General features: G+C 40.2%; 1 protein-coding gene across 17 annotated transcripts in view; it reads right to left on the bottom strand.

Moving 5' to 3' along the window:
* The window catches only part of ESRRG (estrogen related receptor gamma), a 599908-nt gene that overhangs the window by 221201 nt on the left and 362115 nt on the right, over window positions 1-16592 (bottom strand). The window contains exon 1 of one of the 17 annotated variants that reach the window (XM_046680132.1): window positions 433-578. The exons of the other annotated variants lie outside the window; for them this stretch is intronic. Coding sequence (XP_046536088.1) covers window positions 433-488 — 56 coding nt within the window. The 5' untranslated portion in view covers window positions 489-578. Of the gene's footprint in view, window positions 1-432; window positions 579-16592 lie in introns of those variants that run through there. 17 annotated transcript variants of the gene reach the window in all.

Below are 16592 nucleotides of genomic sequence, written 5' to 3'. Positions count from 1 at the left end.
GCTGAAAATATCTGTCAAACTGCAAATACATAACAGGCACTCAATAGTATAAATCATTTTGAATATTGTATTTTAAAACATCTCTCCTTGGGAAAATGGGTCCTGGTAAAAGATGCGTTTTAACAGTTCACTAAGCATTTGTGCCAAGTGCCTATTCTTAGTACCTGAATAAGAAGTGACTGTCACACAGCTGTTTTACTGACAGTCACTGAGCTTTGCCTCAAAGGTAACAGTGTAGTCAGAGAACAATTCTCGACTTGCTGAATTAGAAGATTACCCTCCACACAAAAGGCACAAGACAGACACAAACAAGCACTCGTGCACGCAAAATACCCAGGGCATCACCTGAACCAGCGTGCAAAGATACGTTCTGTCCACCCCCACGCACGCACCCCCACGACGAGTTTCAAAAGGAAAGAAAAAGGTACCTACTCCTCCTCGTAGTGCAGGGAAAAAGACTCAGGAAGGCAAAGTTCTACCGAATCCATGTGCGACCGGCAACCATTATTTGTGCACCCCAGCTATAAATCAAAGTTTCCTTGACAGAGCACAGTGCAATTAACACAAATGTTCTCCTAGTGACAAGCCTATAGGCACGGCCAGTTGGGACCAAAGCTCTCACACTCTCCTAATCAAGGACTTAAAGCCCCGATTGGAGCTTATTAATATGAAGTAGGGCTTTACATATGCAGTCCCACCGGCCCAGGCGCGCAGCCGATTGGGGGGCCTCTGCCCAATCAGGAGGGAGGCGACGGGAGGCTGCACGGAGCGAGCCGAGCCAGGCAGGTAGGAAGGGTGCAGAGAAGGAAGGGGGCTGGAAACTGAGAGGGGGAGAGAAAAAGAGAGCGAGGACGAGGGAGATCGAAACGCTCCCAGTAGAGACTGTGATTTTTCTTTTCTTTCTTTTCTTTTCTTTTCTTTTTTTTTTTTTCTGGGAGGCTACCAAAGAAACATTAACTTAACTCTCTAAGCACTGGAGGGATTTGTCTTTGGTTTCTATCCTAAGATCTCTGTTGCCTTGCAAAGAAGAACTCACGCAGACTCTCAGTTAATTTGGGAAAGGATTCTGCGGAAGGTAGAGAATGAAGTTTGTCCTGCCGTTGTCTGTTTGATCCCACGGGGGGCTACTGCTTATGTAGTGCGGTACTTTGTCAGTTATTCGTGCTCGTGTCTTTTCCTGTTTTCCTGATACGTCCTGGGCATTTGAAAAATCAAAGACGTTCTTCCAAATGGGTCGGGCATGGGAACTGGGATCGTCATCCTTGAGGTGGAATGCAGTTCTGCACAACCACAGAAGAGGAAATAGTGATCCGGACAATTTGAGAGAAGGCCTATGTCAATTACACGTGTAAACATTTCTTTACCTGCTGCTGGCTCTCTACATATAGATAGACAATGCATAGCTTTTCAAAACAAAGGTGAACAACTGTAGAGCAAAGTGAATTCTCCAGCTTCAGGGGTGGGAGACTGAGGGCTGTGGGGTAAATAGAATATTCAGTCCATCTTAATGCATTTTGACAAAATATAGACTGTATTTTTTGTAGGGAGAGCATTACTAAACAGTGCACTGAAATATTCTTAATCATATACTTATCTCAATACAAGTTTCGAAACTGGGAGACATATACAAATATATATGATTTTACCCAAAACATGAGTTTTCAAATAAAATGCAGTTTACATATTTGTTTCTATACATAACACACCCTGAATGCTTTAAAAAATCTACTCAGAAAAATTTTGTAAATCACGCAGTCTGGTCATTATAAGAACTAGTTTCAAACAGATACTAATTCTCAAAACTAAGAATTCTCAATCAAAAGCATTTTTTTAAAAAAAAGGAGATATAAGAAGAGAAAGATGTTTTTCCTCCAATACTGCATAGTATGTTTTTAGTTTCCATCTAACAAAGAGTTTTCTTAGGTCCATTTTAAAATACAGAATTTTTTATACTAGCAAATGGACATTGGAATAGATACTAGCTATTTATGGCAAAGAGATAAATGCTCCCTTATGGGGAGTGAAAGACCCACAGTTTTGATATAATTCAGCTCGATTGCTTACCAACCTTTTGCACCTCAAGTCTTACATGATATAAATAGTATAATCTTTGAGATCAAAATAAATTAGTTCAGATATTCAGTGTGTGTTAAATTCACTAAATCAGAATTCAACTCTTTTTTCTCAACCCTCTCAAATTTTCTGGGTCTTTAAAAAACAAAACACTGAAACAGAAGAGCCACATTAAAATTCAGAATATAAAAATGACAGACATGATTTGGTACCCCCAAGAAAAGAGCAATTTCCCTGCCATGTATTTAGCCAAATCTAAGATATGGGCCTGATTCTTTTTATTTGTGGTCTAAACGCAGACAAGTTTCTAGATGAGAACTCACATAGCAAAAACTGGGCCTGAGAATGCTGTATAAAAGCAGGTAGTAAAAGCTTAATTACCAGGAGCATTATGCTGTCTATATTGTTAAATGTGAACTCTGCAATTAAGATGTAAATTTGGTTGTGAGCAGTGAATTAAAAAAGCTTTGAGATGTCGCAGAGAATCCAAGCCTTCTGCAGACACCCCCCCAAAAAAGATTTGTCTATTCAATCTAAAATGAGACGTAATCATTTTATAATTAAAAAGGTAAATAAAAAGGCATTTGAAAAAGAAACATGATTTTTCTAAAATGCAATAAAAGAGATGTGGAAGCTAATAGTGCATTAGAAAGACAGAAAAACATCTTTGGTTCAAAGATTGCTCTCTTGATTTCTGAATAAACTAAAATTCTCAGGGTAATCAATACAGCCAATTGTACACATTTTTTAAAGATATACCAAAAAAAGTTTCCTTCTCATTTTGTCCAGAGACTTTTTTTAAAAATAAAAATTATTTAATGTACTCCACACATCTTCATGTACTGAACACTTTCAGATTTTGCACCTGTGCAGAATCCTGTACTGTATTCAGTTTCTTTGCATTATCATGCTGTGACAGAACCTGTTTATTACTCCTTTGAAATGGCTTTTTAAAGACAAGATTTGTAGTCAATCATTTACCGATGGTCCTTAAGTCACCACATTTCATAGGAGTTATCTTTTATTTCCTGGAATTTTCTTATGTCCCTTTGGGTACTTATCTGACCCATTATGAACCATTCAATTTCAGTGGTATATATTTTTAAACATATTTAGACTCATATTCATGTGTAAGTCTTTTTTTCTGCACTCACAAAGATCCATGTACAAAATACACGGTATAGTCTACTCTGATCTTTCACTCACCATATTTCATTTATGAAGCGTGCAGTGTCCACTGAACTAGCTGCTTTCTGAATGACCAGAAGTGTACAAGGTTTGTAGAGCTGTGTGTTGTCCCCTTGGGATCAATGTGTCACCTCTACAAGTCAAGGACCTAAGATTACACTTACTGTCTTGAATCCAGTTTAACCAATTTAAAATTTAAAATAATATCTACGGCCCTAAACTTGTGAGACAGCGTCCAGAGTATTTTATAAACACACAGCTTAGTCATCTCCAGAATCTTTCCTAGTCACAGAGTTTTCTCACAGTGAAGGAAGAAAGAGTGGATAATCATAGAAAATAAACACACCAGGAGCAATACGGAGCATAAAGAAAAAAACCTTTAAGAATCTCAGCTGCAAAGGATTTGGAAAAAGCGAAACAAATAAATAGATAAACAGCCTAGAATAAACACATATTGCTAATTAGTCTATACACTTCACAGTCTTACCACAAGGAGTCTACTTAAAGCAGGAAAAATGGAACCAAACAAAAGGACCTCTGACGGCTGTTTCACAAAGAATATACCTTAGTTAATATCAGTCTATAGCGCATCAGCCCTGGGTCCATGCAGAGTTCCAATCTCTTCTTCTTTAAACAATGCGGTCACAAACATCCACCAACTTTGTTCTCAAGCCCCAACGAAGGCACAGACACACCAAGCAGAAAATATACTTCATTTCCATTTGAAAGAACGAAATGGCAACAAACAAAACTCGAGGGAAAACAAATGGTAGATTCCTCTACATGTGAAGAGTGAATTCTTAGGTTGCTAAAAGAAATGCTTAGTCTTGCTATTATTGCATATTAATAGCTAACTTTTGTTCCCACCTTCCTTTTCTGAAAATTAACAGGACTAATGTGTATTAAAATATCCCCAGTTGCCACACTATTTTTGAAGCAAATTTTGATTTTACATGGCACATTTGCCATTTGTTAAATATTTAGAACTAAACAAGGCGTTGTAAATTTAGATTTTCCAATCACCTTGTAATCTACTTTTCACATCTTTCCTCGAGATCATAAAACCTTTGAAAAGCTGTTTAACTTTTTGAACCATCTTCCCTGCTATACTATCTTTAACTTCAAAAGAAAACCCACTAGGAACATCCCTAGAGAAAGAACCTTGAAGGACAGGCAGGAGGCCTGGCCCCAGGCTGCCTTCTGCCCCCTCATGAGGTGTGTGGCCTTCAGCAGGTCACCTCACCTGTCTGTCCCTAGTTTCCTCATCACTGGGATTTCTTTTATGCTATAAACCTGCGTAAGAACACGCCTTTCCCACTGAGAACACCAAGACTCCTTTCGAAGTCAGTATGACTATTTTATATTACCACCAAACCTCCATCAATTCATCATACCTCATTTTCCCTTGCCTTTCATTTCTAGGGCACGGGCTTTGATATTTAAATTATTGTCTCGATTGGCAAGAAGCAATCATTTCTACTGAAAGTGATCACTTCCGCGGAAGCACTAATAAAAACCTTTCCTTTTGACAAAACTCTTGTCCTATAAATCCATCCCATTCTCAAATTACCGAGGCCATGTAAAAAAAAATGCCCATTCTCTGGGGAGCAATTACCTCACCTCCACAACACACCAAACTCTTTTCCCAGTGTGTTTGTGAAAGCGGAAAAAAAAAAGAAAAAAAGAGAAATCAAAGGAAGACAGAGAAACTAATAGAAGCAATTCAGTTTCTGTTTAATTAATTCAGGATTATTTCACTTTCATTTTGTCAAGCTAATAATAGACATGGGAAAATGTCAGTAAAAATTAAATTATAAACTACAGTAGCTCCAATGGGAAAACTGACTTTAGTTATATTGTATTTCCAACATACTTAGCCCGGTAAAATACCAAATGCCTTTTATAGTCTCCTACAAGCTTTCTATAATCTGCATGGCATGTATTTACAGAGCAATAGTTAACATTTTGAGATTATACGTTAATAAATGAGTTGCCATTATATTCTTTCCTGAATGTTAAGCACCAGGAGCTAAATGCAGAAAACATTCAAGGTCAATGTCCCGTTTTAGACCTTTTCAGGCAGCTGTAATATTATGATAATCAAGCTTAAAATATTCCTATAGAAAGAGTAAATTAGCCTTTTCACTTGAAAGATGATTATGATAAACAATAAAACTAAGAGAGGACAAAATCCCTATTTTAAAAAGCCATAAATTGTTGACTCAATCATGTGTGTGATAGCGTTATCCAAAATAAAGGGGAGCTTAACTCTGAGAGGAGGGGTTGGGGGTGGTGGAGACAGAAGGAGGGGGAACAGATATGATAGATTTCAGAATACGCAATAGTTGCTTTGATACCTGTAAAATGATCAAAGCACCCATCCAAACCGCCCTGTTCAACATAGAGGATATTTGAAGCTAAAAATGTATATACATCCATGAAACATCACAAAAGCACAAAGCAGTTTTTCTTGACATATGTGAGTCTTCAACACTATCTGAAAGTTCTCTTTTCCTATGGCTTCTGTTAACCCTTTTGTCCACATTTTCAAAGGACTAGTAAAAAAACAATTTTAAAAAGTGAGATAGTTAGCATCTGGTGTCCATCTAAACAAGCTTCAGGAGGTTATTAGGCTTTTTTTTTTTTTTTGGAAGTTAGAACTCTCTGACACACTTCTTCTAAGATGCCTTTTTAGAAATGAACGTATTTGATAAAAATCTGCTTCCCCCAACCAAGGCGAATTAATTTGGGGTTTGTGTGTTCGTCATGTCTGAGAGAAGTCAGGAGACTATACAGCAAGCGGGTCAGGCCTTGGACTCACAACCCAATTCTGAAAGACGAGGCTTTGGACTGGAGTCAAGTTACTCATCAAAGTCTCAGTTTCCTCAGCTGGTAAATGGGAGTAACAATAACCACATCTCGTAAAATTGTTACGGGGATTATACATGTTAAATCGATTTTGCAGTGTCTGGTCCTGGTTAGGGGGACCCTATAACTCAGTGGGCCAAGGGCATTCTGGCTGCCGCTAGTTTTCCCAGCCTAATAACTTACAGTACTCTCTCCTTACACTCTCCCAAGTGCCTCAGTTTGGATAACAATTTTTCCCCGTCATCCTACATGTAGTGAGCCTTCCATAAATGTTAGCCATATTCTTTTTACATCTCACTAAAGGAAAAAAGAGATATAAGAGAATGGCCTTGTCAATTCATTTGGTCTTCATCTTTGACTAGGAGTTCAAGGTGCTTAATGTAGAAAAGAAAATGAAACGCCAAGTGTTTCCCCAGTGAACGGACTAAGTTTTACTATGAGGTGATATGAACTGCTTGCTGGAATACTGCCGCATCTAGATTGGCTCAATGTAAGGGGAGGGAAAAATAAAAGATGTCCCCCTTCCAGCTACCATCATGTTTTGTGCAGAGGATAAGGAAGACAAGCTTGGGAAAGGGAGGGGATCTTGCTGACTCCCCAGTATCCAATTGTCCATTGTTGACCAGAAAGAAGGGGAGAGAGAAATTGCTCAGAGTCCTTTTCTCTTCCTCTCAGACCCCTCTTCCACATCCCTCTACCCTAGCAGTTCAGTCAATAATGCTGCTGAGTTTATTACTATCCCAAGCACAAGCTCATTCACCCACGGGCTCCTTTGATCAGATACCCCAAGAACTCAATTTCTTCCCAAGGCTTTGTTCTTGTTACGTTGAATGGCCCCTAATCTATGGCGGAAGAGAAAGTCTGGGCAATGGGGAATTGGAGGCAGGGAAAGAGCAGAGGGATTATGAGTCCAACCTGGTTACCTTACAGGTGAGAAAAATAAGGCTCAGAATGGTTAAGAGCTTTAACCCAAGTTACACACTCAAGTAACAGAAAAGCTCACATTAGAAAAAATTACGTTTCTCCCCTTTCCAGGGCTTACTTAGTAACAAGCTACTAATGTTAATCTCGCATTTGCTGACAATATACCAGCGCACAGAACTCCAGCTGAGATCTGAGCCATCTAAGGACGAAGGTCCCAAGGAGGAGGAGCCAAGGGACATCTGATCCCAAGAGATAAATACATACCCAAGTGTCTACCACATTGTCCACCACTTTCTCCAAAAACTTTGAAAGATAAAAAGAGTCACATATTTAAAAAGAAGTGGGGATGAATTAGTAAAGAGAAACTCTCTTTCTTCTCCCCAGCTAATTACTTGTCCTCTTATAAACACATCTTGACTCTGATTTCTTTTAAGGACCCAGTTCTTATTAAATAGCCATTCCTTTCTCCACCCTAGCCCCCACCCAACTGTCATCTGTGGAGCTGCCCCAGATCTGATGGTGTCCCCGGGCCAGTCACGGAACTCGGTGAATATTCCTGTCTATGTTATAGGAACACAATGAATATGTCTTGGACGAGTGAGTGAATGAACTAACAACAAACGTTATTACTCGGTTTATTATTATTCAGTTTAAGGGAGGCTGCCAAATTTAAAGATTATAATTCAGTTGGATTATTAGAGTTATATAGGGAAATGTAAAAAGATAAGGTGACTTTAAAAAAAAAAGTAAATGGAGACTAGGGAGGTTGGCAAAAATAGACAAAAGAGAAGAAAGAATGAGGATGAGGCCTGCCATCCTAAGGTTCTCCAGCACTTTCTCACCATTTATTCTTCTGAGAGTCAAGAAGGGGCAACATGGACTGGTCACTTTCTTCCTCTTCTTTCTATTTTTCTGTTTTCCAAATACTCATATTAACTAAGTCTTAGATGGTGAAAAACAATATTTATTACTAAAACAAAAGCAAACAAACAAACCATGCAGCCACCATTATCAGGGTAACGTGGAAGTATTTTCTCATTTAGCCTGACAGTAGTGCTTTTAAAAATCACAATATCCCAGGGGCCAGCCCGGTGGTGCAGTGGTTAAGTGCACACGTTCCGCTTCAGCAGCCTGGGGTTCACCGGTTCGGATCCCCGGTGCAGACAAGGCACCACTTGGCAAGCCATGCTGTGGCAGGCATCCCACATATAAGGTAGAGGAAGATGGGCACAGATGTTAGCTCAGGGCCAGTCTTCCTTAGCAAAAAAAAAAAAAAAAGAGGAGGATTGGCAGCAGATGTTAGCTCAGGGCTAATCTTCCTCAAAATAAATAAATAAATAAGACAAAAAAGGTATTAAAAAAATCATAATATCCCAGATATATCCTGAAAACAGATAATTTTAAAATAGCGTTCAAAAACATTTCTATATTAAAGATTCTAGGGTTTCACTGGTTAAATGTTGACAAGGATCCCATGAAGAATGGCTCCATATCTCCTATTTCCATGAGGTAGGCATTGGCTAGAGCAGCACTGAATAATTTCAGAAAGGAGGTGAATTTCTCTTGTGGGAAAGGAAGAAGGGAATTAATTAATCAGCAGAAAAAGACAAAGGTCTCTGTTTAGGCCACTCTCTAGCTCTCTTAACGGCCTGTAATTCTTTAACCAAGTCCTGTATCTTCTGTGTGGTGGTTTCATTCCAAGAGCAAGACACTCATGAGAACACATCCTATCAGGAAGAGCCAAAAGAAATTTCTAGAAAACTGCACTGTGGACGCAAAAGAGTGGGAGGCAAAGAATTCCTTTCTCATTTCCCTGGTAGATTAAAGTAACAGGAATGGTGATGGGGGAGGGGGTCATGAGGACAAGCGTCACACTGAAACCCTGGGGGCTCTTTCCTCACCTGTAGTTTGTCACTAAGGGCACAGCTATTTGTATCACAAGCTTTATCCAATCAAACCTTATATTACAGAAAAGCAAATAACATAATTAGAAACTCTATTTTTTTCTAGAGTTCAACTACCACTTGAATTAGAAAACCAAATAAATCAAAGACAATTTTCATTAGTGAGAAAAGAAACAGATTAATTCATTCTTCGATAAATTAGAACTCTAAATAAAGAAGTAAAATTTATCAAAAGAATAAGGTTTTTCAAATTTTATATTTTTCAAGTATAGCCAGGTAGAAAAACTTAGCTGTTTAGAAAATTTTTAAATTATAATTAGTAAGTGGACTATCTAATATTTTTGCTATAATTTAACATTAAAACAGTTTATCACCCATGTATCTTTTGTTCCTCTCAACAACCCTTGGGGCAAGTAGAAGCTATATTACTATTATCCCTAATTGACAGATGACAAAACTGAGGTCTAAAGGGTTTATTTGCTTGCCCAAAGACATTCGATTGTTATTTGCAAAGTCAGGACCTGAATTTCTTGTTTCTTAAATTCTACATCTCTTGCACTCCTAATCTCAAGCTGTTTCCCATAAATCTTGCTGCATCCTCTTAAAAAGACACACGAGGAGTACAGAAAAGCATTGACCAGCATGCATTTTTGTCCCCTAACTAATAGCTTTGTTTTTGGAAAGTGGAATAAAGCTGTTCCTAAGAACATACACTCTGTTCTTGCTTTTTTTTTTTGCTGAGGAAGATTTGCCTTGAGCTTATATCTGTGCCCTGATCTGTTGCCAATCTTCCTCTTTTTGCTTGAAGAAGATTCGCCCTGAGCTAATATCTGTGCCAATCTTCCTCTTTTGTATGTGGGTAGCCACCACAGCACGGCCGCCAATGAGGGGTGTATGTCCACACCTGGGAACCAAACCCAGGCTGCCAAAGCAGAGCGTGCCAAACTTAACCACTAGGCCATTGGGCTGGCCTCCCCATTCTTCCTTGCTTACTGAGGAAATGCTCACCTTTTGGATGCTTGCTCTGTACCAGGCCCAGGGTGAGTTTCCTGAGATAAACACATACAATACTAATGAGAATTTAAAATACGAAAAGGAAACCTGAGGTCTCAAGTTCCCTTTTCTATCACTGATTTCACTCAGAAAGATTGGTAGCGCTCCCCACTGAGTACTTCTTTTCCTTACAGTTTTACACTAATGCAATCAGGGTTTTGTTCTCCAATATCTAAGCTAAGAAACAAAGAAAGCTAAGGAGAGGCAAAACCATTCTTCACTAGAACAGAAGCACCAATTTAAAAACTTTAAATTAAGTGTAAAAATTACCACATTTGCCTGGAATTTTTCCAAGATTTCCTCATTAATAAAAAAGAACTATGATTAACTCATATAATGTAACAGCTTTATAAACATCAGCGTTCTCTTGGGAATTATCCTATTTCATCTCTACTCTTTCCAGAAAGCCATAGAAGGGGATTGCATTGCGTAGTGCCAGGTACTCCTGGGCCTGAGTGTATTATTGCTAAGAAGATCTTGGAAGGAAACACAGCCACATTTTTTTTTTTTCTGTATTAGCAACGATGATTAAATGAGACAATATTAGCTTTAATGGGCTCTTTCTGTGGTTAGAGCTTTCCAGTTCGGCCCCACCAATGGCCTCATTTCCATCGATTGAGCAGTTAGTCTTATTCAATTATTCAATCCCTATCAATATTTTGAGATGGACAGAATGTAAATGTAAACACTTTGTTTATTTTTACCAGATGGAATTCGTGTGCTCTTACCGGGGGAGAAAGTTACATATTTATAAATAAACCATGTAGTATAGCAAAGAAAGTGTTCCTTTCCTTGTCATTCTGGCTGTCATTTATTCAGCTACAATGGTTAGCAACACAATGCCCAGGGTAGACAGAATACCCATCCAGTCCTTTAAGGATAGCTGAAGCTATCGATGAGTCTCCTCCAGGGTCCCCAGGCAGAATCAACTTCCCTCTCCTCTGTGTCCCATAATACTTTGCACTAACTGGTCAACTGGTTTGTATCAAGGTAGTTTCTACTGTGTCTCCATTGAGTAAATTTCTTGACGGCCTTTAATCATCTGTGCTGTGCCTCATATTGTAATGTGGACACTTTAGGCTTTCAATAAATATTTGCCCAAGAAATTGCTGATTTTTGGTAAAATCATCACATGCATGCTGCTTGATTTTTTTAATAAATGAGTTTCAATGTTTCTCTGAAGAAATCCTGTCAGTATTTTAATGGGGCTAATATATTTACTCTTTTGTAATTAACTACTCACTAAAAGAAACTGTACTTTGACTTGTGAAGAAAGGAGTGTTGTTAGTGCTGAATTTCCCCCCAGGTGGATAAGAAGAAAATGTTGACTACATTTTTTCGGTATTCATTTTTTTTCTTAAGATGGGATTGCACCGTGATGGCACAGTCCTGCTTTCTCCCCACCCCCGCCATCCATGAGAACCTCTAGAATAATTATTTACTAGTTTTGAATCCTTAAGATCATATTCATACATAAATCTACAACCTTAGGTGGGCCTGACTGGTCTCAGTTAACTGAATGATTTACTTAAGAGCTGGATTTTCTGGGTCACTATACTCACCTCTTCTTGAGAAAGAGAACAGGAAGGAAAATTCCCAAGTGCCGGTTCCTAGCATATTAATGAGTAACCTTTTTAGACTGTGTAATTCATCCAAAATCTGATGCTTCTGAAGAGTTGAAGAGTATTTTACCACCATTATTTCTCCCTTCGAGTTCAAGTCAAGCTGAATTTTAGGGTAAGAGAGAAAAGGAAGTCTTTGAAGTTCCCCCATCTTGCCCAGAGAAGTGAGACGTGGCGGGAAGAACACTTGGAGGGCGGTGGTGCTTCTTGGTCATCTGTGACCTTGGGCTTGGCGTTCATCTTATTGGGCTTCAGTGAAGAAGGGGACTGAACTATTGCAGGAGTTCTCAGAGTGTGGCTCCCGGGCCAGCAGTATCCACATCCACTGGCGGCTGGTCAGAAATTCAAATCCTCGGGCCTCAGCCCAGACCTCTGAATCCAAACCTTCAGGAGCTTGGAGCCAGCAATCTGTATGTGTGTTTTTTGTGAGAAAGATTGGCCCTGAGCTAATATCTGTTGCCCATCTTCCTCTTCTTGTTTGAGGAAGGTTGTCACTGAGCTAACATCTGTGCCAGTCTTCCTCTATTTTTTTATGTGGGATGCTGCCACAATGTGGCTTGACAAGCAGTGCTAGGTCCGTGCCTGGGATCCGAACCTGTGAACCCCGGGCTGCTGAAGAGAAGCACACGAACTTAATCACTATGCCACCAGGCCAGCCCGCAGCAAGCCGTGTTTTAATAAACCCTCAAGGTGATTCCGATAAGTGCCACCATGTGAGAACCACTGGGCTAGAGGACCACTTTAGTTCTTTTTTGCTCTAAAATTCTACAGTTTCATCATCCGAACACACAGAGCTTCTATTCTAACAAATAGCTCAGAATTCACTGTTATTCACCTCTTGTCCCCCAGGTTTCTTAAGATTCATGTTTCAATGCTTTGAGTTTTATAAATAAAGGTGTACAACAATAAAAGCCAGAATAAACAAATAAATGAACTGCTGTTGACTGTTATGGCTGACCCACAGACAGGAATGTGCCTCTTGAACTTTTAGAAAACGCGAAATTTGGTTCTTTTTTTAGTTAGTCTACACTCATTTGTTTCACTCACCTCTTCCTGCTTCAAGATTTGAAGTTAAACCCTTAACATTGTGAGAGGCAGATATGGTGAGTGGAAGAGCTATGGACAGTGGTTGGCTCCCAGTTTCGAGTCTGGCTTCTGCCATTCTTTAGGGGGGAACTGGTGGGCTGGTGGATTAAACTCTCTTATGTCTCAGCTTCCTCACTTTTAAAATGATGATGACTCGAACCTCCTATTCGTGTTAAGAGAATCAAATGCAATGGTCTATAGATCAGTGGTTTCAACTTTTGAAAAATCTTGATCCCCAGGCTGTACCTCAGCCAATTAATTTATAATGTCTGGCATCAGGAGTGTTTAAATCTGTCCAGGTGAATTCAACATGCTGCCAAAGTTGAGACTGGAGAACCCCTGGTAGATTGCTTAGCACAGGACCTGGAATCATTTGGCCATTGTGGAACCACAGAAAGGGAGTTGAAGTGAAAGCATAAATGCTGGTATCGGACAGCTTAGTTTCAGTCCTGGCTCTTGCCTTTGTGATCTTGGGCGAGCACCTGAACTGTTTTGTCTTGATGTTATCATCTGTTAGGAATGACAATTAACAAGAAGGAAGAGAGGCTAAAAAAATGCCTGTCCTGCTTACTTCATAAGGTTGTTGTGAAAACAAATGAGATAATGTAAATCCACACCCATCAGGAACTATGCAAATGTAAGGAAAGATTATTCCTACATGTAGCCCATAAAAACGATTTCTAACCTGCACAAATGTCCATGGCCCATGTTACATGTCAGGTCACTAAAGGCAAGTGACTTCTAGACCTTTACTAGTCCTGCCGAGGAGCATCCTTTTTTTTGTCTTTGAGGCTTTGTTAATATCCCCAAGCCCAAAAGTAATCATGGAATGAGACCATCTCCTTCCATACTGTAATCACCTGGGGACTTCTTTTTTTTTTTGAGGAAGATTAGCCCTGAGCTAACATCTGCTGCCAATCCTCCCTTTTTTGCTGAGGAGGACTGGCCCTGAGCTAACATCCGTGCCCATCTTCCTCTACTTTATATGTGGGACGCCTACCACAGCATGGCTTGACAAGTGGCACGTAGGTCGGCACCCAGGATCTGAACCTGCCAACCCCGGGCCGCCCAAGTGGAACGCGTGAACTTAACCACTGTGCCACCTGGCCAGCCCACCTGGGCACTTTTTAAGACTCGTGAAACTTGGGTCTCAGCCAAACTCACTGAGTCAGAGTCTTTGAGGGTGGGGTCCACACAGTGGGATTTTTAGAAAGAGGTCCACTGGTGATTCCAAACGGCAGCCAATGTTGAGAAAGCGGGGGAAAAGAAGGTGAAGTTAAGCATTGGGGAAGTGGCTTCAGGGAAATTGAAGAGCATTTTTGGGCCTCAGCTTTTGTGTGATGTAATGCTGAGGAGCCAAATTTCCACGGATCCATCAGTTTATGAAATTTCACTCAAAAAAGTGCAATACTGCCAAGCATCTAGGAGAAAAAAGTGAACCGCAAAGTATTTATCACCGGGGTGCTGAGTGTAATTTAAAAGTAGATTCTGACACTGTGCTTCGGAATAAAACCAGACGTGAAATGATCAAGCCAAATACGAACATGGTATCATAAACAATAAAACTTTGATGCCTTTCATTTTCTTTAGATTCTCATGCCTTGTTTGAATGGTTTTACAATGAATGTGGATTATTTTTCTAACAGATAATAGCAGTCAAATGAAATTTGAGGGAAAAAAGTAGAATGAGTGGAGGAAAAGGAGTACAGGAAGATACAGATGCCAGACCTGAGAGAGCTCAGGTGAAAAATTCTAGAACTTTCAAACTCCTAGCCAGATTCCTGAATGCACACCCCCATATTTTACCTCTCTCTGCTTTTCCCTGTTCCTTCTGCTTCACAGAATCCTACTTATCCTTAATACGTAGTTCACCCTGGGGTGGGGGGAGGGTGGTCAGAGGAGGTTCTTGTAGACTAGAGATCCCAGCATGCTCCATCATCTCCACTAACCAAATGCTATTGACGTTTTCCTCCTAGTTGTCTGATTCCACCATGACTAGAAGCTTCTTGAGAATAAAACTGCGTCCTGTGCATCTTTATAAATAATCCCAGCTCTTAGGACAAATGCCCAAAAGGTGATTTCCAACGACTCATTAAACTGAACTAAAAAGCTGCCTGGCTGTGAGAAATAGGCAGGAATTCCTACAGAGGCAACAATAAAGTGTCATACAATTATAGCTTTGTTTTTTTAAGAACACTGAACAAAAAAAATTCCTCTGCATAAACTGCTGATGGGATCTTTTGGCCTTTCTACTTGAGGTTAAGTGACAACTGCCAAGGGCCCTTGCCCAGTGGATTTAACCGGTAGGTGCTTTGAAATGCTAATATTTGATCCTCCAGGGACTGGTGTAGACTAGAATCTGTACCAGTGGTTCTCAAAGCGAAGCATCGATATTACCTATTAACTGTTAATAGAAATTCTCAGGCCCCACCTGGAGAAAGCCTGAGGGTGAGGCCCAACAATCTGTGTTTTATCAAATCTTCCAGGTTATTTTATTTGTTTTATGTATTATTTTTATTTATTTATTTATTTTTTTGAGGAAGGTTAGCCCTGAGCTAACATCTGCCGCCAATCCTCCTCTTTTTGCTGAGGAAGACTGGCCCTGAGCTAACATCCATGCCCATCTTCCTCTATTTTATATGTGGGACGCCTACCAGGTCCACACCCAGGATCCGAACCGGCGAACCCCGGGCCACCAAAGCAGAACACGTGCACTTAGCCGCTGTGTCACGGGGCCAGCCCCTATGCATTATGTTTTTCAGTACGGTTTTTTGGCGAGGGAAGTTGGCCCTGAGCTAATATCTGTTGCCAATCCTCCTCTTTTTTTTTTCTCCCCAAAGCCCCAGTACATAGTTGTACATCCTAGTTGTAGGTCATTCTAGTTCTGCTATGTGGGATGCTGCCACAGTGTGGTTTTATGAGCGGTGCATGTGTCTGTGCCCAGGATCCGAACCAGGGAACCTCCAGAAGCAGAGGGCGTGAACGTACCACTTGGCCCTAGGGCCGGCCCCCTGCCAGGTTATTTTAATCCATGCTCAAGCTTGAGACCCACTGGTCTAAACTACAGAAAACTAAAGAAAAATGAAAAAGCAGTCTTAGTGTTCAACCTCTTTTCAAAGTCGATTTCCCTAAATTGGCTCTTCCATACGGGCGGTGGAATCCCAAACCCTGAAGAGCAAGTGTTTCAGAACAGACTGAATCACAGCTACACTGAAAATTCCCACTTCTGGCCCCTCAGGAGAATGAGGTTTAAGATGCAAATAAGGAACCTGTCTCTTTTCTCTAGTTTATCCAGCCAGACGCCTTCATTCTTCACTATTTTCCCGGCAGATTGTCTTGTAAATGTGGCCACAGCCACAGCTCAAGTCCTGAGTCTGACTCCTGACCCCAGGAATGTCAGCCCCTTGCCTGCTGAAGAACAAACCCTTGGATCACTGCCTTGCTATTATTCTATGCTTCATAGGCCTGACCAGTGCAATATTTTTTATCTGGCTACTGTCCTATCTCTAAATTTTCTATTTTGAATGAATACCGATTTTGTGACATGAAGTCTGCTATATAATGAAATGCAAACAATGAAAAGGCTAAATCAGTTTACAAAAAATCTATTTGTCAAACAGCGTGGAGATGTTCCCAATTTAGTCTGGGCGGTTCACGCAGCTTTTGATAAGGGAGTTAAAAACGTGGCTGTTCGCTGAACGAAAATAAAGGCGTCTGCGCCACAGATATATTTTCCTTTCAAAAGTCTTTGTTGTAACTTGCAGCTAATTAAATGGCCTTACACAAGAGACATACACACACAGCAAAATCGGAGAATTTTCTTAGAAGGGAGCGTGGATAAGGGAAGGGAGCAACCCCAGCTTCCCACATACCA

Source organism: Equus quagga, chromosome 12, assembly GCF_021613505.1.
Source record: "Equus quagga isolate Etosha38 chromosome 12, UCLA_HA_Equagga_1.0, whole genome shotgun sequence".
NCBI classification, from domain to species: Eukaryota; Metazoa; Chordata; class Mammalia; order Perissodactyla; family Equidae; genus Equus; species Equus quagga.
Note: the sequence above shows the minus strand (reverse complement) of the source record. Positions and strands in the feature narration are given on the sequence as shown.